At 37.2% G+C, this 21,777-nt stretch overlaps 1 protein-coding gene across 3 annotated transcripts in view; it reads left to right on the forward strand.

Annotated features, from left to right (window-relative positions):
• LOC100488102 (dynein heavy chain 5, axonemal) overlaps positions 1 to 21,777 on the forward strand; it is a 267,205-nt gene that overhangs the window by 152,163 nt on the left and 93,265 nt on the right. For all 3 annotated transcript variants that reach the window (XM_031903513.1, XM_031903511.1, XM_031903512.1), the window contains one exon: positions 7,097 to 7,251. In XM_031903513.1, coding sequence (XP_031759373.1) covers positions 7,097 to 7,251 — 155 coding nt within the window. The remainder of the gene's footprint in view (positions 1 to 7,096; positions 7,252 to 21,777) is intronic.

Here is a 21,777-nt window from a genome sequence, read left to right on the forward strand (position 1 = left end):
CAGAGTGTTACCAACCACTCTGGTAAAGTCGGGGACAGGGACCTCGTGAATGAGGACTAGTAAGTAACTCTTGTCGAGCACTATAGGAGAGTGAGATAGAGAGGGAAGGAAGCAAGGGGAGATTTCCAGCCCCACCAAGGAAAATAGAAAGGAAGCACCCATTCATCCGGCAATGTTGCCTCGTCCACGGAGTAGACATAGGAGACAGGTTAGAACAAACCCTGATCCCTAGTCACCTGGAGGACTCTCAAGCTAGGGGTTATCAACCTGAGGACTGAGGTATCTATCCTGACTGCTTCCAAAGGGGTGCCAAGCTGACCAGGTGCTCAGGTGAAGGTCCACTGAGCCTGGGAGCAGAACTAGGCCATTTGCCCCAGAGTGTTACCAACCACTCTGGTAAAGTCGGGGACAGGGACCTCTTGAATGAGGACTAGTAAGAACTAGTAAGTAACTCTTGTCGAGCACTATAGGAGAGTGAGATAGAGAGGGAAGGAAGCAAGGGGAGATTTCCAGCCCCACCAAGGAAAATAGAAAGGAAGCACCCATTCATCCGGCAATATTGCCTCGTCCACGGAGTAGACATAGGAGACAGGTTAGAACAAACCCTGATCCCTAGTCACCTGGAGGACTCTCATACTAGGGGTTATTAACCTGAGGACTGAGGTATCTATCCTGACTGCTTCCAAAGGGGTGCCAAGCTGACCAGGTGCATTTACCCTGCCCAGACTCCCAAAAGAGGTGGGATAAACCGGTGTGCATCCTCTCTTGTTGTCCTCAGAGTACTACTATCATTTAACATCTATATCTGCATTTTTGCATAGCCACTGTACCCTACATATCCATTTCAACTATCCAACTATCCAGTTCAACTGCAAGAACCTTCTGGTGTCCATCTTTACTAAATCTGCTCTGCACTGCACAGTTACAGTGAGTTGTAGTTTCACTACACCCTTGCTCCGCATGATATCTTCCACCTAGCGAAGGCCCATCCTTTTTAAGAGACTCGCATGTAGCCCATGCTCTAATCTCAACACTAGCCTGGGTTTTGTCTAAATATAGCCAAACAAGCGTCACAACCATTTCAGCAGTAATTTGTATAAGCAATATTGTATGGGCACAAATGCATGTCCCGTGGAGCGCTAAGTATCAGTGGGTGATTTAAAACATTGTCACATCTGAGCCTTTGGAACCTGTTTGAGTTACTATGCTTTTAGTATAAAGTGACTTTTTTTTGTACAAAATTTACAACTATGTTTTTGGAGATATTTTTGAACTGAATGGGTATTTCAACAGCGTTTTGCTGTTATTATATGTTCAATAGCAAAAGGCATAGAGATACTTCTTCTGGTCTGGACTGTGGAAAAATTGTGGGGATCACAACTGCATTTGTGGACGTACATGAGCCCTGATATCCTGCCAGTTGTTTGTGGCTATGATTAAATATTCAGTGAAATGTGAGAAACATTTATATAGGGTCTGGTAAAAGGTTTGCCAGTAAGTTACAAACAATTCATATATACCTGGCGTCATAAAAGTAGTAATTGTAGTCTTTCTGTTATCTCATATAATTTTGTTTATTTTTTATTTTTTTAGTATTACTCTTCATGCAGTGTCTGTTGTTATGCCCTCTTCTTCAGAAGTTCAGTAACTGACATTGATTTTTATGGCAGTCTGTCCTGATTATTTATAAACACTGCAGCATTTATATAATAGCTTTCTAATAGCAAGTTAAATGAAATTGATAGTATTGTTTATTTTAGTTACTGTCCGTGAACAAATGGGTCACACTGCAACAGGGACCTTTGAAAATTTCAACCTGAACTTTATAAAATATAATGATATAAAATATATATCAGTATTTGCAGAAGATAGGAAGCCACTGCATGTTACAAAAACTAATTTTTCCAGATCTGCACTTGGGAATAAAGTTCAGCAACTGATTATACACAGATTGAATTTGTTTGCCTTTCTGCAGCTGGTAAAACACTTACTGCTAGAGAGTTAGACTGGTTAAATTGCACTTGTTCAACCTCCTAATCCCCACCCTTTACTCCATCCTGCCCCCTTAAGTCAAAACCTAGTAATCTTGATATATTATTTAAAGGTTGGACACCTAGGCGAGAGAATCTTGTACAGTATGATAGATGAAAGCACTTTACTAGTCTTTACTAGAAGATTTTAGAAGCTCAGAATCAGTATGCACATGGCAGCTTGTTCACAAAGTGCATCCAAAGTCAGAACACAACTGAATCCTGAATCTTGTATTGCTGGAGCAGAGATGAAATGTAATGCCGCAGATATTAACACGGCAACACATAATGTGTAAAGAAAACTTTGGTTTTATAGTATCAGAATACACTGCCTCCAACTTAATACATAGTAACATAGTAAGTTAGGTTGAAAAAGACATATGTCCATCACGTTCAACCATAATGCCTATATATAACCTGCCTAACTGCTAGTTTATCCAGAGGAAGGCAAAATAATAAATAAACCTAATCTAGTGTAATATAAGGCATATCCTAAGATTCACAGACTTTTAATTGGACACCTTTATCATTTTGTATCAGATTTATCTTCTTCAATTTCAACCTTTTATCCTATTGTCCTGGCAGAATGTAAAAAAAGACTCTTGGCTGGCTTATCAGTTCATCTAAATGTAGCACTGATTTCTTGTTTGTTCTACACTTTAGACTATCAATACTATGGGGCTGATTTACTAACCCACGAATCCGACCCGAATTGGAAAAGTTCCGACTTGAAAACGAACATTTTGCGACTTTTTCGTATGTTTTGCGATTTTTTCGGATTCTTTACGAATTTTTCGTTACCAATACGATTTTTGCGTAAAAAGTTGCGCATTTTTCGTAGCGTTAAAACTTACGCGAAAAGTTGCGCATTTTTCGTAGCGTTAAAACTTAACGCTACGAAAAATGCGCAACTTTTCGCGTAAGTTTTAACGCTACGAAAAATGCGCAACTTTTTACGCAACTTTCGTAATGGATACGAAAACTCGCGTTTTTACGCAAAAATCGTATTGGTAACGAAAAATTCGTAAAGAATCCGAAAAAATCGCAAAACATACGAAAAAATCGCAAAATACCGATCATTACGAAAAAAACGCAATCGGACTCCATTCGACCCGTTCGTGGGTAAGTAAATCAGCCCCTATGACTCTACCTTACCAACAGAGAGAGTCTAGCAGATGAACCCTTGTGATAATGCTAATGAAGATGACCCCTTGTGATAATGCTAATGATAGCCTAGCTCACTAATTGTGATTTGTTTTTATTCCCTATTCAAGTGGTCAACCTTAGGTTTGCCATATAGCTTGCTTTGCAGTAGGTCACTTATCTTTCTTTTAAAGGGACTCTTTTTATTTATTTACTATTTTCTCTTTGAATTTGAATTATAATACTAATAGTGTCATAAGCCCCTTAGGTGATGGCACACAAAAAGATTTGTTGGCTGGAGCAAATCTGGGCTACTCCTGGCCAAAAGATCTCCCAAAAATATCATTGCATTGGTTTAGTGGGGATCTATGGTGCTAAAACAAATGAATTGTGTAATCACTGAAAAAATACTGGAGAAGACATTTTCATAAGTTACACAAGTATTCCTGTGGGCAACAATTTTACCTTTAAAGATGCCACATACCCTTCCATACAGAAGTGCTCTTCTAAGTTTTTAGACTTCTAATATCATAAATGTGTAACAGCAGCGCCAGCACCCTATGCTGTGTAGTCTGGAAAAAAGCCACACATGATGTCAAAAGCTTAATTTACTGCTGCAGGAAGCACCTCCTTGTGCTTCCCTGCTCAGCTGTATTGCCTCTTTCACATTGAGTGACAGAACTGATCAGGGAAGCTGCTTCCCTGCTCAGCTCTATTGCCCCTGTCACATAGAGTGACAGAACTGAGCAGGGAACCATCAAAAGACACTATTTTTTCATCAGTAAAAGCTTTTGACATTCTTCCAGGCCCTCACCTAAACAGAAAAGTGTGGGGCAATTTGGTTACATTTCATGATAAAGGGATTTTCAGAAGTGTAACTGCTAATGTTATGAAATATAAACAAAAAATGCATGTAATTTAGAAGTCTGCTTAAAGGGGACCTGTCACCCTAAGAAATAATTGAAATTGTTATCTATTGTGTTTGTCAAGCAAAATAACCTTCACTTACACTATATAAATAATATAAATCTGGTTTCCTTCAGTTGTCAGGAATTCACAATCACAGCAAGCAGGCAGCTGCCATTTTGTGGACATTGTTATTAAGACAAGCTTTGTATAACCCCAAAATCTTGTTTCTGTGCCAGAATGGGGGACCTGATACCTATGTCCATGCATAGGCTTCACAATTAGATGATGAGGAGAGAGGGGGAAAATGAGTGCTGAATGAAAAGTTTAAGTAATGGTCTGCCCCGCCTCTATGCCTAAGGCATATATGATTGACAGCTGGGATATTTAATTGCCTTTATAATGGGTATAGATGTGTTCATAGCAAAAGGAATTTGGGTTTCATGTTTAATTTGAAAAGGACTTTTATTATACAGCTCTTTATGCCTGGGTGACAGGTCCCCTTTAAAAGAACACTTTGAGCAATTTTGCATTGTTATTCTTTAAGCAGATATCCCCTTTAAATGTAGACTGCACAGGGTCCAGTATATTGTAACATAACTGGTGATGTAATCTGTTGTAAAAAAACAGGGATAGCTGCAGAAACAGTCCCCTATGTTTGCTTATAACCTTTACAGATAGATGCCATTAACACTGCCAGCCTAGGAATTCCCTTGTAGTTATGCAAAATGCTGAAGAAAAATGCATAGAGCCAGTAACATAATTAAACCTGAAAACACTTTACATTTTTAGATTAAATGCATCTGACCAACATCAATAACTGAAATATTTTTTGGCATAAACCTTTTATATGAGATATATTTTATCCGCAGTTGTAGCGCTATAAATGTCTTTTGACACCTCAAAAGATTAAAACCATTTAATATTAAATATATGATCTATTATGTGCTGCGCATAGCAGACCCTACACATTTATTTATGTATTCTTATTACATAATGGGGTAGACTTTCTACAGCTCAGCTCGCTTATGCAGAAATATTAAAGGAAAAGAAAAGGCTAAAACCGCACCAGCCCAGGGTACCTGCAGCGAGCGCTTCCTTCTTCCTTGTTCCTCCAAAAATCCCTGGGCTTTTTTGTTAAAGTTCAGCTCTTCACTCTACTGCACATGGGCAAGTGCGCGAAGCAGGAAGAGGAGATGCTCGCAGCTACCCCGGGCTAGTGCGGTTTTCTTCTAACAGGGGCACTTGGGGTGCATTTTGGCACCCCCAAGTGACTTGCCTTTCCTTCTCCTTTAATTAGTGTCTTAAAGGAAAACTATACCCACAAATAGTAGTGTATCCCATTGTGCAATCCTTAATAGAACAATTTCAATACTAAAGGCTGCACCCTGGGATCATATTAATCACGGTGCACACATGCATGGTAAGGTTACATCAGCCAGTTAATGGTCAAATTTCTGTCTTTTACTCCCACACTTCTTTATGTTACAGTAAGAGCTGCATTATTTCCTGTCAGGTGATCTCTGAGGGAGCACACAGCCCATCACAAAATTGTGGCTCAAGGTAAAAGATGCAAACGGGCAAGTATTTACTGATATATATATATTCCAGTTTGGTAAGATTATTTAAAAGCCACTTAATATGATATAATCTATGCTGGTTGAGTATTCAGTCTGGGGTTATTGTTATCGGTTAAACAACAGATAGTTTATATTATGTTAAAGTGACCTATTAAAGAATCTCACCAAACTGGAATATATATATATCAATAAATATTGCCCTTTTATATCCTTTCCCTTGATCCACCATTTAATGATGGGCTGTGTGTTCCCTCAGAGATCACATGACCAGAAATAATGCGGCTCTAACTGTAACAAGAAGAAGTGTGGGAGCAAAAGACAGAACTCTGTCCATTAATTGGCTGATGTAGCCTAGCATGTATGTGTGCCTTGGCTTGTTTGTGCTCACTGTGAATTCTGTGATCCCAGGAGGCGACTCTTAATTTTTAAAATGGCAATATATAATTTTTATATTTAGGAGTACCCAATGGCACATGTACAAAATGAAAATGGTTTATTTAGATTAAAGGGTTTAGGTTTATTTAGATTTGAGCTTGTTTCTAAAATATATTTTTATAGAGACCTACATTGTTTAAGGCTATAGTCTTCCTTTAAGTGCTAGTTAGCTCACAGGGACGATAGATACAGTAATAGTTAGCACCTAGAGTAATGGTACATGTAACATTTTTCCACCTTTATATTTCAGCCTGTGTAGATCTGCCTAGTACCCTTATGTGCTGCTTGTCATTCACTTGAGTGCCTTTTTGGGATAAAAATTGCCTGGCGTTGAGATGTGTTTCTTCACCAGCTGAAATATGCTGGTTGTGTAATGTGTGCCATAGGCTTTACTGCATTAAGGGTACTGCCACACAGGGCAGATTCTCGGCCTGCAGATAAACACTTCTTTGTTTTTGGGGGCAGGTACATAATTTTTAAAGGGAAGGGGCAGATTCTCAGCTTACCTTTATCTGCAGACTGATAATCCGCCCCATCTGGTACTTCAGGCTGAAAATCTGGCCCATGTAGCAGTGCCCTAAGGTAGTTGTACCAAAGGTACATTGCATCTGTTTAGGTTCCTTTAGTGGTCTTGGAGGCATTCGTATGTAATAAACATGTATAAAATAAATATACACTCACGAAATATGCTAAAGTAAGAATTTTCTTTATATTAAACTGCATGTATATATGAACAGTAAAATAACACATTGTATGTTCCATTTCACCCCAAAATAATAATGCTGTAGTACTGTAAAGACAGGGCTAAATGATGTATAGATTTTTACACAAAACCAGGACCACACATGTATAGAGTGATGCAAACTAACCCCTGCATTGTAAGACACTAGTATATGCCCCCCCCCCCCCCCCAGTTTCTCTTTATGAAATGTTGCTATTACTCATATTACAAAAATATATTATATTTGTTTTCTGATCAGCTTCTTTATTTTGTCCCTTCAGGATGCAATGATACATCTAGTTAAAATCTCACGCATTATCAGAACCCCACAAGGTAACGCATTGCTGGTTGGTGTTGGAGGATCTGGGAAGCAGAGCTTGACTAGACTGGCTTCATATATTGCTGGATATCAGAGCTTTCAGATTACTCTGACAAGGTATTTGCTGTCACAAACTAAAAAATGTGGCATAATTGATGTACACATTACTACACAGAAAAAAATTAAATTAAAAACTTGGTGCATGCTGAGTCAAAGGGTCAATGGCAGTAAGTTTTAGGGATACGATACACTAGAGAGCTCATGTCCAAATTTCAGGGATGGGTGTAAAGTGCGAAAACAGCAAGCTGACATTTTATTCACAGTACCCTGTCACCATTATGTGCACCCTCAAGCGCAATGACCTGTGTCACTGCCTGTGTAAAGAAGTGCCACCACTAGGGGGTACAGAGGGTACTGTTTTTGACCTAAGTGGGGATCCTTGGCAGGGTAGTGCAAACTTGCGCAGAAACCTATTTAAATTACCTAGTAACTTACATAGTAAACAATAACAAGGCAGAGTAACGTTGACAGGGGCAGACAGGAGAGTAGAGTTAGGACAAACTTCACTGACCCCCAGTAAATCAAAAAACTTAAAGTAAATTACACTGACCCCGAATAAACTGAATAAAATTATTAGGGCATTAATAAATTGAGTTATTTATAAGAACTACTTTTTACAGAGTAACATCAACTGTTTATATTGTAATTTATTTACTGAATTATATAAGTGTATACTAAATAAACTTTTTAGCAGTGGAATGACTAGTGATTGAGAACAAATAATTTTCTATAAAATATATTACAAGTTATTATTAGCCAGAAACCCATGGGACCCCTTATAGTTCCTGTGCCCCTCAGCAGTTGCAGGGTCTGTTTCCTCTGTAGCTACACCCCTGCTTTTCATTAAAATGGTTTGTGAGTTTGACATGGCTGACAAAAATATACACATCCATCAAGTTTAACCTGTTGTCAAAATCCCCCACAACTACTAGTTGATCTTTTGTGTAGCGTATACAAGGGACATGCTAAAACATTTTTGGTGCTACATATTTGTGTTCTTGGGGGCCCAGGCAAATAACTTGTACTACTCCCAAATGGTGGCCCTTTTTTATTGGCCCCCACTGGGATCACCTGACTTTGTAGGTGAACCACAACATGGGGCTGGCCATAGCTCCTGTATAAATTATACCAAAAAAGATTAAGTTTTGCTCACCACTAAATTTGAAACTATTAGGTGTGCAATGAGGTTGTGATTACAAAATTCATATGGACAAAAACAAAGGTCTTTTGCGCTAACCCATTATCAATATATTTAGTACATTAAGGGTGAAGACACACAGAGCTACAGTACCTAGTAGCTGCTACTTAAAAAGTATGATGGGAACCACAACATGTAGGGAATGATGGGAACCACAACATGGGGCTGGCCATTGCTCCTGTATAAATTATAGCAAAAAAGATTACATTATACATTAAGGGTGAAGACACACAGAGCTACAGTACCTAGTAGCTGCTACTTTTTCATGACTACTAAACTCCAGAAAATACTTTGCCATAGACGGTACTGAGAATTGCCTCTGCTAAAACACACATAGAGACAATTATCAGTAAATGGTCAGCATTGTCTATTTTGGTAGCCGTGACAATATCCTCCACTTTAAACAAAATCCATGGGGAGCACCTAACGGTTGTCATACACAGTAAGATTGGTTGTTTAGCGAGTTTGCCAGATGATCAAATCTTTCCCCTCATATGCCCACATTGGCCGATGCGGTTCCTGATCAGAAGAAAAATCAAGCCCATTTGATTGACATCTGCCCAATTTTTTGCCAGATATCAGTTGTTTTTAAGAACGCGTTTTGGCAGCTGAAATCTGCAATGTATGGGTATGGCCACCTTTAGTCTAAACCTGAGATTGTCACACACTGCTGTACTTTCTAAATTACCCTTAGACAGAAAAACCATGCCCCGGTCTAGCTTATTCCAGGGCATCGCTAAAAAAGAAGAGCATCTTAGCTATAATCAGTTACATCAGTTATAACCCTGTGTTTTTATAGAATAATTTTTTAATTGCAGAAGTTCTTAATTGTATTGTCCATTGGTCAAAGACTGTAGCAGACATAACATTAGGCTAAGCAAAGAAACTGCACTTGTCACACGCCATTCAAGAACAATGGGCACTTGTTCTGGGCACATTCAACTAATAAGAGGTATGCCCCTACAGCAAAATAGAGAATAATTGCAGTTTTCTACAAATGTCTTGCCAAAATGACATATTAAATGTAAAAAAAATATATATTTCTGACCGATAGCTGTAAACCCATGTAATGATTTAGCTAGTAATGATTCTAACTACTTAAAGACACTCATTAAAGTAGACTTGCAATGTAACATTTTTTGTCTCTCACTTTGAGGTCTGTGGAGATTTTATTATAAGATGAGAGGGCAGCAAGTGATAGTGAAACACATGTATTATCTTGACCTCCTGCTGCCCCTGGATTCTTGTTCCCTCTTCATGATATGTCAGTTATTAGGTTAAAATGAGTGTTCAGTTTTTTCTGGGGACTGGAAAGCTCTCCCTAAAAGTAAACAGCAATCACATTGCAATCTACATTATTTTTTCCTACTATTTCTAATGTTTCAGCATCTGTCAGTAGCTGCCAGGTGAAAAGGATTCGCAGACAGTTTTCAAAATGTACAAGTCTAAATTGCTGTAGAAGACAAGTATGTGCTATGACTGAAAGGCAATTGTCATTATGTGACTTTTGCAACCCATCTCCAGGGCAGCTTGTGAAAATTCAAATCTGCACTTGAATAATGGCACAGAATATATATTTAATTAAAGTATTTTATATTTATACAGTATATTCAGAGTGAGCGAGAGGGATAGAAATGTATGTATACTGACTTATTAAACCATTGACTCTTTTGCCAAAGACCCTTAAAGACTCCTGTTTTCTAGGAACAGAAGAAACACATGCCTAGGTTATACAAGGATATTAGAATTCACCTCAGTGTTTAATGACCTCACATTAAACTCGCATTGTTGTTTCCATTCATCCCAAAGATGTTTAGTTGGGTTGAGGTCTGGTCTATATCCAGGCCATCCAGTGATTCTTCTATTCCCACCTCCACAAACCATTTCTACATAGACCTTAATTTGTGCACAGGCTGTTGTGCTAAAACTATAAAGGGCCATACTCAAAATGATGCCACAAAGTAGTCATTGTATGATGTTGTGTTACTAATCATTAGTGTGGCTTAAATAGCCAATTGCAATAATTAAAAGGGCTATCTTGATAGTTTTGGCCATATTTCATACATTTTACTCAGGTTTTGGAATGTTATAATAGAAAGCTAGTGCATGACGGAGCAATAATACCTATCAGTAATACGTTAAAGTACATCTATCTAGGTGAATTTGTGCCTCATTCACATAATCATTATGACTTCAGGATCTTTACCTCACTTAATGATGGTTTTGTTCTTTTACAGAGCCATGCTTTAGATAGTAGGAACACTTTTGTTTAATTGTAGGTATAGCAAAACCAAATCATATTCAAATATTTGTAATATTTTGTAGATTCTTTAGTGTAAAAAGTGGGTATTATCACACATTTACATAAATTTACTTTCTGTATATGATACAGAATTGTAGCAATTATTACCCATAGTGAAGATGGATATATTTTAAATGATAATCTGTCTTGAGAGGGTCTTGAAAGCTTAGACTTAATCCTATGTTCAATATGTTTGCCTTAATAAAAGAATATGAAGTTCAGTTTAATGAAATCTCTAATGGGACTTTAGTTTAAATGAGGTAAATGATTTATTCCTAGTGGTATATAGCCACTTTGATGAGAATCTAAATTACCGAAGGAGAATGTGATACTAAACTGAATCATTTGCGAAATATCTCACCAAGCAAGATTATCTGCCTTATGTCATTTAGGCACCAGCAAATACATCTCTAGATAATTTTAGTCCTTTTAAACTAGGTAAATATTGCTCAGCAATATTCAGCATTGTTGAAGGGCCCCACTGAAAGAGGTTTTTGTTGAGAATGTGATTATCTTGTTAAATGTGCCCATATTAAGAGAACATGTTATTTTTATTACTAAATTACACATTTATTTCTTAGTATTTGCTTGAGAACACATTTTAATAATTTTCTGGGGTGAAGGATTTGTGATTTACATATAGTTTCATACTTAGTTACATGGTTACATAGGGTTGAAAAAAGAGCATCAAGTCCATCAAGTTCAACCCTTCCAAGTAAACCCAGCACACACAACCTATACTTACCAATCTATATTATCACATATATAAACTATATAAACTATATATATAACCATTAATACTAATTGTAGATATTAGTATCACAATAGCCTTGGATACTATGCTTGTTCAAGAACTCATCCAGGCCCCTCTTAAAGGCATTAACAGAATCTGCCATCACATCACTAGGAAGGGCATTCCACAACCTCACTGCCCTGATCTTGAAAAACCACCTACGCTGCTTCAAATGGAAACTCCGTTCCTCTAATCTAATGGGGTGGCCTCTGGTACGTTGATCGCTTTTATTGGAAAAAAGAACACCCCCTATCTTCCTATAATCCCCTCTAATGTATTTGTACAGAGTAATCATGTCCCCTCATAAGTGCCTCTTTTCCAGAGAAAACAACCCCAACCTCTACAGTCTAACCTCATAGCTTAAATCTTCCATCCCCTTTACCAGTTTAGTTGCAAACCTCTGCACTCTCTCCAGCTCATTAATATTCTTCTTAAGGACTGGAGCCTATTAAGGATACTCCCAACATTTGTGCCAATATTTGATCATTAACCTTCTGTGAGGTACTGTGTCAAAGGCTTTAGCAAAGTCCAAGTAGATGACATCAACTGCCATTCCAGCATCGAGGTTCCTACTCACCTCCTCATAAAAGGCGACTAAATTAGTCTGGCAAGATCTGTTACGCATGAAACCATGCTGGCACAAACTTATAGTATTGTAAACTGCAATATATTCAAGTACGCTATCTCTTATTACCCCTTCCAAAAACTTTCCTACTACTCATGTCACACTAACAGGCCTATAGTTTTCAGGCTGAGAACGGGCACCACATTAGCAATTTGCCAGTCTCTCTGCACCATGCCAGACCTTAACGAATCCTCACACTAACAGGCCTATAGTTTTCAGGCTGAGAACGGGCACCACATTAGCAATTTGCCAGTCTCTCTGCACCATGCCAGACCTTAACGAATCCTGAAAAATTAAGTGAAGAGGCTTGGCAATCACAGGGCTAAGATCATTTAATAGCAATCATATACAGCTTAAAGCACGCGCCGGATCGCCGTGAGATGTTTAAAAGCTTACAATCTTTATTTGTATCTTTGAAAACAGAGTGCCTGATGCGTTTCGTGTGCGTGCGCACTTAATCATAGGCATAAGATCATTTAATACCCTGGGATGAATACCATGCGGTCCTGGACCTTTGTTTACCTTTACATGTTCAAGTCTCTTTTGAATTTCCTCCCGAGTGACCCATGCGTCAGTAGCTAAATTACTAGAACTGGGCATATTAAAAGGGAAGCCTTCATTAGCTGGCTCCTCAGATGTATAGACAGATGGAAAAATAAGAGTTCAAAATTTCTGCTTTTTCCCAGTTCTCATCAACCAACTTACCCCCCCCCCCCGTGATAATAAGGTTCCCACCCCTTCTTGCTTCATTTTTTCACTATTCACATAATTAACATAAATAGTTTTGGATTCTTTTTACTCCTACTTGTAATATCCCTTTCCATCTCTATTTTAGCTTGCCTAATAGCTTTTTTGCATGCTATATTTGCTTCCTTGTACCTGATGAAAGTTTCTGCTGTCCCAGCTAACTAGAATGCTTTAACCCTTTCACTGCCCGTCGTTTTGAACAAAGTGGAACTCATACTGCCAGACAGTTTTTGAACATTTTGCACTGTTTCACTTTAGGGGCTTTTCCTCAGGGGGCCTTTTGTTTACCCAGGAAAACTATATATCGTTTTTTTCAGGACAACCTAAGCTTTTAAAATATGGTGGAATTTTTGTGTAATTCCAATTCTGTAAGAAGATATAGGCTGCTAAATGTCTAAAAAATGAAAAAAAAAATAATATTTTCCATTATATAAACACATACACCAGAAACTAAAATTATTTTATGCACGAAAATACAACTGATTTGGAAAGTCCCATGTCTCTTGAACGTGCTAATACCAAATATATATCATTTTATGGAGATTTCTCACTTGTATAGGTAAAAAACTCCCAGCAGTACACTACCAAATTTCCAAAGCACTGCTTTGCATACTTTAGCTGCATACTTTAGATTTCAAGGTCAAAAATTTCACTAACAGAAGGTTTATCCCAGAAAATTATACATTTTTAGAAAGAACAAATTCTGTGGAATTGAGAATAGGTAGAACTGCCTGTCTACTCCAAACTACCAAGTCGCAATGCGTTCCTAAAGTTATTGGTTTTTATAATAATTTGTGAAATTTCTTAAAATCGCTTCAAAGCTTCTATGGTATCTTATCTCCTACAGGTCATAAAGTAACCAGATAAAACACCCTAAATATGAACGCCAGGGGTCCACTGAACAGTTTGATGCCCAATATGTATAGGTTTACCTAAGTATGTGGCATGTAGGAGCCCCAATGTGAACATACCCCCATATGATCTATCATTTCTGTCATTCCAGCTTCTGCAAAATCAACACATTTACATTATTTTGTGTGGGATAACGCTACAAAAATGTATGCTCACCCCAGAAAGCCATATATTTTTGGAAAGTACACATTCCCCCGAATCTAAAATGGGTACCCATGTCTTTCTACTCCAAAGTACCAAATCGCAAAGCGTTCCTAAAGTTTGCAATTTTGATAATATTTCCAAAAATCCTCTCAAAGCTTCCAGTTTGCAGCATCTTATCTCCCATGTATCATTAGATACCAAGATAAAACACTCTGAATTTGAACGCCAGGGGTCCACTGAACAGTATGATGCCCAATATGTTTAGGTTTACCTAAGTATGTGGCATGTAGGGGCCCCAATGGGAACATACCCCATATGATCTATCATTTCTGTAATTTCAGCTTCTGCAAAATCAATACATTCACATCATTTTATGTGGGATAAAGTTAGTAAAAAGTACACTCACCCCAGAAAGTCATATATTTTTGGAAAGTACACATTCCCCGAAATCTAAAAGGGGTAACCATGTCTTTCTACTCCAAGTACCAAGCCGCAAAGGTTTCCTAAGTTTGCCGATTTTATGACATTTCCAAAAATCACCTCAAAACTTCCAAAATGCAGCATCTTATTTTCTATAGGTCATTAGGTACCAAGATAAAACACCCTAAATATGAACCCCCCAGAGGTCTACTGAACAGTTTGATGCCCACTGTACATAGGTTTATCAAAGCACATGGCACTTAGAGACCCCAAAATATACCTTGTGCACACTAATTTCATGCCTTACCTTTACCTAATTCATAAACACATGGCAGTTTTATGTGGGATAGAAACTGCAGAAATGTAGGGTAACCCCTGAAAACCATATATTTTTGGAAAGTTCATGTTCAGACAAATCCAACATGGGTAAAGAGTCCTTTCTACACCAAAGTACCAATCTGCAAAGCTTTCCTAAAGCTAGTGGTTTCTATGACATTTCAGAAAATTGCTTAAAAATGTTGCAATTTGCCGCATTTTTCTCACACAATTTCTTGCATACAAAGGAAAATCACCCCAAATAGGAACACCAGAGGTCTACTGAACAGTTTGATGCCCTATATGAATAGATTTACCAAACTATGCACGTACGTGCATGTACTATGAGTACAATAAAATGACTAAAATGCACCAAAATCACAGAAAATGTAATAAAAACACCAAAATAATACACAAAAGGTATTGCGCAGTGCGGTTAGCGAATACGCTATCCGCAATGGCAATAAAACATTTTTTTCAGGCAAGAATAAAAATGATGCAATAAAAAAATAAATAAATACAAAATTACATAAGTGTGTGTGTACACATCTTAAACATCTTTTTATGTCAGCACGTAGGAGCTACGTGCTTGGCAGGGAAAGGGTTAAAAGCATGTTTTTTCTTACCAACCTTGACACTAATACTTTTATTCAGCCATAAAGGTTTTGCTTTGCGATGCCTCTCCTTGCTTATAATGGGGATAAACTGTTGTGTATACTTGCAAAGCAATATTTTAAAGATGTTCCATTTTCCTTCTGTGTCTAACCCTATGGAAAGCCTTTCCCAGTTGACACATTGAGTGTTTTAGTTAATCCCTTTTCCCTTAATCTCAAAGTAGACCATGTTGTGATCACTGTTCCCCAAATGCTCACCCACACAAATGTTAGAGATGAGTTCAGTATTACTAGATAGTACCAGGTCCAAAATAGAGTCATTCCTAGTAGGTTCTTGAACCACCTGAAATAAAATGTAAATTAGTTACATGGCACCTGAAATTAATAAATTACAATATATATACAGTACAAGAGTTTGCATATGATGAATAAAAGAAACATTGACAGTAAGTTTGAAAAGAACAAGATCAGCAAAAGCTATTAGATTAGATTAACCACATATTGGAAATTTAAAATAGAATTAGAATCTGTTTCTTTTGACTGTTTGGTTTGCTTTACCACTGCCCACTTAAAGTGGTCCAATGTAATTTTAGGCAAGGTCCTTTGTCTTGCTTCTGTATCCATCTCATCCTGCCTGTCTTTTTCTCAGGAGAAGCTAGTCCAGTGTGGCAACAATGGGAGACAGGCAATATCTTAACATGTTTATGTTAATACCTGGGGTAGGTTTGGTAAGCTAGGGTAGATGATAACCATTGGAACTACTGGCAATAACTACTGACAATAAATGTTGCACAGGACTACATGGGCTGATATGCTAAAACACTGGGGAGGTTAAATATAAGGAATCTGAAATAAATAAAGTAAAAGAAGGGTATTTCATAGCCATATTAGTGCCTAAAGGAGTATGTTGTATTTAGTGACTAGGCATCACCTTCAACGGATAATTCTAATGGTAGGCATTCCTGTTAAACACTGAAGTGTTTTTGTGTATTTTTGTGTCATGTTTACAGTATAATAGTGTGTTTATTTAAGAGAAAATATAGGAAAATGGGTAATAGAGGTGCTCATAAATGCAGTATTGGTATTATGACAACAGACAATAGATAGTGTTTTGGTTGCAGGAAGAATAGTTTTTTTTTTCTATGGGAGTTGTCCTATCCCTTGATGGTGCTTAAGGGATGGATGTTTACCCTCAAGTAGTTTAGAGAATACTAAACATTTTATACTAGCTAATGTGATTAGTTTAATACATAAGACGATGTGACAGATACAGTCTGTAATTAATGTTTACAATATGTTAGAGTATTCTTGTCCTTTTTACTGCATTTATCTTATGGATATCTTATCCATATTCTGTTTCCTTTATAGAAATGGCTGTATTGTGGTTTGTAACATATTCTTACAACATATATACCTATTACTGATATGAGTATTTAAAATAACCATCAATAAGCATCTTAAATCTTAGTAATAATAACCAAATTGTGCTTAACTACTGGAAAAAATACATAATTAAATATTTTTAATCTTGTTTTTTTCAATATACAGTACCTTTTATAAATAAACTGAAGGTCAGACATCAGTGGCAACAATGTGGGTAGTACAGTGACATGGAATGCTTTGCTACATTATAATAAACCTGGGTTATTTTTGTGGCTTAATATCTGCCATTAGGCTTGAAGCTGAGCAGAATCTGTTTAGTTCTTTATTTGCATTTCAGCTAAATGTCAGCATTTGTTTTTTACTCTGGAGATGGAGCTTGGTTAGTTTTAGGAGAAAGTCTACATTCTGCGCATTAAATTTGCAGTTCAAAACTACTTTAATGTCTTGATATATTGTAGACTTAAGAGGCATAATAAGATACAGTAACATGTCTCTGAAAATCAGGAGGATTTGCATTATGCTGAAGTAACCTTGATATACCCATATTGTTCTTTCATGTTCTGTTTCCTCAGAATACCATCATGATCTATTAATATGACGGCAAAGCAGCTTGAGAAACTTATCAAAGTTTCACTCAAATTCTGTATTCCTACAAACTTCCCACCAGATTTATCAATAAAACAAAAGTCCTAGAATTCATTAGGCAAACTTTGAAAGCATTTCTTAAATGTGAAGCTTTCCACTATTTAATTTACCATTTATAGAAGAATCTGAGGTCTTTTATGTGTAGATGATCACAGTGAGAATTGTGTGTTGCCCAAAAGATCAATGGATTGCTTCCTACTTAGTCTGCACATTTAACATTGATAATTTAATGATTGACAGTAATAGATTTTTTTTATACTGAAGACACCTTACTTGATATCTCTTAAATTTAACTTGCCAAAGACTGAATTCCTTTAGCTTTGTCTGTAAACCTGCAGTTGTCATGGCACAGGTTTGTAATTCATATGCCAATCATTGCCATTACTAGCCAGGGCCAGTATTACAAATTTACCAGCAATGTACTTGACATTAAATTTGTTATCCCTAGTTGTTCCATCCCTGACACTCCTCCAATGTGCTTTAAAGCCCTCTCTCTGCCCCCAGAACATCACAACTCCGCCACCGAAATGTCATGACTCCACCCCTGACACAACACAACCCCACCACCTGCCCTGCCCTCTAAGTCAGTAAGGCCTGAAGAAAAACTTGGCAACCCTACTTGTAACTACCACTTATCTTATAGCAAGCATTAACTTCAGGTATTGCTGCACAGTTTGCAAAGTAGCAGATAAGACACTGTGTGCTATAAAAAAGGAGCAAGGCATATGGGCAAATGATCCAACTAATATGTCAGGCATTCCACTTTGCCATCTTGTGTCTTCCACTAATTTAATACATGGAGAACAAAAATGGGTCTGTAGTAACAGACAGTTGCACAGGTTTTCTTCTGCATTTTAGTACCTCTATTTCTTATTCAGGCACTACTTACTGGGCCTTACTTACATTGTATTGCTTTGCAAGCTCTATACATCAAGCTGGCAATACACAGACAAAGAATTTTTATACTGTTTATTATTATCTATGGTATGTGTGCATTGCCATGGCCTTCCTATCATGGTTAGTGTGGCCAAATAGCCTGCATTGTAATCATAAAAAAATTGATTGGCCCAAACAAAATACATATTTATTCTATTCAGTGTGTGTGGGGCTATTGGTTGGTGGCAAAATTTCACTAACTATATTTTTGTGTTGTGTTATCAGTGGTAGTAGGCAAAATAAGCAATTCTTAAGGAGACAAAAAAAAACCCACAATTTTTCATCAATTTAAATCAGTGCATTTTAGCATGTTGAGTAGACGCACTCCGTTCTGGACTAATTCATCAATTGTGCATGCAGGGTCAAAACAGTATACAAAATTTTCAAAGAACCCACACTCCAATCTGCAGAATCAAATAATTTTTTATTTAGTACATCTGTACAGATGAACATGAATTATAATATTACGAATATTGTTATAATACATTTATTCATTAGATTACAGGATATGCTGTCATATAAATTTATTTTAATGATTCCATGTAGACTAATTTACAGAATAAAGAAAAAAGGTTTGTATTATTTGTTTTATAATAATTTTTATTTAGTGCATCTGTACAGATGCACTAAATAAAAATGATTTGATTCACTGCAGATTGGAGTACGGGACCTTTGAAAATGTTATATATATATATATATATATATATATATATATATATATATATATATATACAAATGAACATGAATGATAATATTACTAATACTGTAAAGCTATATAAGACGTTCATTCATTAGATTACATGATATGCTGTCATATATATTTCTTTTAACGATTCCATATAGACACATTTACAAAATAAAGCAAAAAGGTTTGTATTATTTAAAACTCTACTTTTATTTTAAAGATTTACCTCAAAGTTAACTACTAAAGTATGGATCTTCTGCTGTCACGTTGTAATTATCTTTTAAGTTAGTCCTTGTGTGTCGCTATGTTGATGCAGTATAAATAAAGCATCTTAGTCTTGAGGGACCAGGTCCCATCTGTTCACAGCACTCTCTCAACATAAATATAGATTTCACCTGTTGCACGTTAAGAGGCTATCGATCAGTTCTGAGTGAAGTGACAGTTCCAGAGCAAAATTAAAAACAAAAACTGCAACATTATGCTGGCAATGCTTTGTTTAAAATGTGCAAAGTATTTGGCTCCATGTATTCTTAAGACTGATTCCAAAATGTCTAACTATTTCAAATCAGATTTGAAGGTAGATTAATGCTCTTCCATTTTTCAATTCACAACTTGTGGAAAGCTCTGTATTGATTGTGTTCTACTGTCACAGTCATCTGTAGTTCATCTTTCCAAACTTACTGTTCATGCTGAGCCGTTTTGAAACAGCTCAGATTTCATGGTGAAAAATCACTGCTGCTAGATACAAACAAACCCCAGGCTTATAATTTCCATTTTAAAACTCAGCATCAGTTTGGAAAACATTGAGTACAGAAAGTGTCCCTGCCTTTTAATTAGATGCTACGTTTAACTTTATGAATGACTACTAGTGGTTTTCAGGTTATAAAAACAGCAGATTTAGCTAAATAACATTTATAGTTATAAATAACAAATATACTGTAGCATATTCAGCGATGATGCAAAATAGAAGTGTGCATATATCAAAGACAGAGGTACAGGAGGCAGAACAAAGGCCCTGCTCATTAAAGCTGACAATCTTAAAATGAAAATGGGTATGAGACACAAGATGTGGGGTTGAAGAACATCAGGAATCAGCCCTATGTACCAGAGCCAAGGCCAGAATTAGGGGTAGGCAAATGTAGGCACAGGTCTAGGGCGCCAGGGTGGGGGGTCGTTACCTAGGCTTGTACCGCTGCTGCCTGTAACTCCAAAGGGGCGGGGGTGTTGAGGTCGAAGCCAATGGGTGAGATATTGAGCGGTAGGAGGAGGAGCTTGCCAACATTTAGTACAGGTGGTTACTAAAAAGCTTTTTGGAACTGCCTGTATTTGTTGTTAGGTGGCTTCAATTTATGCCAGAAAGTGCTAAAATATGCTGTCAAAAAAAGTTCTCAAATACCATAAGCGTCAGATTCTCTATATCAGTCTGTACAGTACAGGCCATGCATATACTCATGGCACAATAGCTTGTAAAAACAATACCCCCACTTTAAAGGTGCAATATGTAGTAAAAGGTAGAGGGTACCGACATCCTAATTAAATTAAATGCAGTGAGACCTTTAGCCCTAAATATATTATAAACCGTAAGAGGAAACTGCCTGTCTACCCCAAACTATTTTTCTCACTTTAGTATTTGCTCATTTTAACTCAGTTTAAGGAAAAGTATCCTGAATCCTCAGGACTTCGGGTTTTCTGGATAAGATATCTTTACTTAACTTGGATTACCTTAAAGGAGAAGGAAAGGCGAATAAAGTGTTAATCTCAAGCTGCAGGCATACCTTCAGTTCTCTCAATAGTGCCCTTAAGTCTCCCCATATTTCACCTGTTCAGATGATCAGAAGCCTAACAGCTGTGTAAAGAAAGTTCCCATAATGCCTCGCTCCTGCACAGACACCCAGACCAAGTGAACATACTCAGTTAGTTAGACTATGAGTCTGCTTCCTGCTGATTGGCTCAGATCCACATTCCTAAGGGGGGGGGAGTGAGTTCTTAGCATTCTTGAGGGAGGGGGGAGCAGGAGAGAGGAGACAGCAAAGAGCTGGGTGTCTCTGGTACATGAATTTCAGACACAAGAAATCTTTTCATTGAGAAGTCAGTGCAGCGTTTCTGTGAGTGCTTATGGCTGTATTTACATAGACCTTTCTGATAAAGCTTACCGTATATACTCAAGTATAAGCCGATCCGAATATAAGCCGAGGTACCTAATTTTACCTAAGAAAACTGGAAAAACTTATTAACTCGAGTATAAGCCTAGGGTGGGAAATGCAGCCGATACTGCTAAGTTTCAATAATCAAAATAAAAACCAGTAAATTACATAAATTGAGGCATCAGTGAGGAATAGGTTTTTAAATATTTATTTAAAAGAAAAACCGTAAACTAGCTCTGTAAGTGGAGAAGAGGGTCAACAAAAACAATATGAGTACTACCCTATGCTCATTGTGCATTGGCAAACTGGCAGCAGACCCAGTCCCGGAGGACACGTAAGGGGGGAATAAGTATTGCGTGGGCCAGGGCACTGGAGGGTCTGGTTGCGGGGGGCCTAATTTGCACACAAAGGACAGAGGGTGCTAGTCTGGAGGGACCCATGGCACCTGACTCAAGTATAAGCCGAGGGTGACTTTTTCAGCGCATTTTGGGTGCTGAAAAACTAGGCTTATACTCGAGTATATACAGTACTTAGTTTTTACCTTTCTTTCTCCTTTAAGTTAATAAAAATTATTTAAACATTAATTAAACCCAATAGGATTGTTTTGCCTTCTATAAGTAGCAATTATCAAGTACAAGCTATTGTTTTATTATTGCAGAGAAAAAGGAGATACTTTTTCAAAATATGAATTGTTTGATTAAAATGGAGTCTATGGGAGAT

This window comes from Xenopus tropicalis, chromosome 6 (genome assembly GCF_000004195.4).
Source record: "Xenopus tropicalis strain Nigerian chromosome 6, UCB_Xtro_10.0, whole genome shotgun sequence".
Taxonomy (NCBI): Eukaryota; Metazoa; Chordata; class Amphibia; order Anura; family Pipidae; genus Xenopus; species Xenopus tropicalis.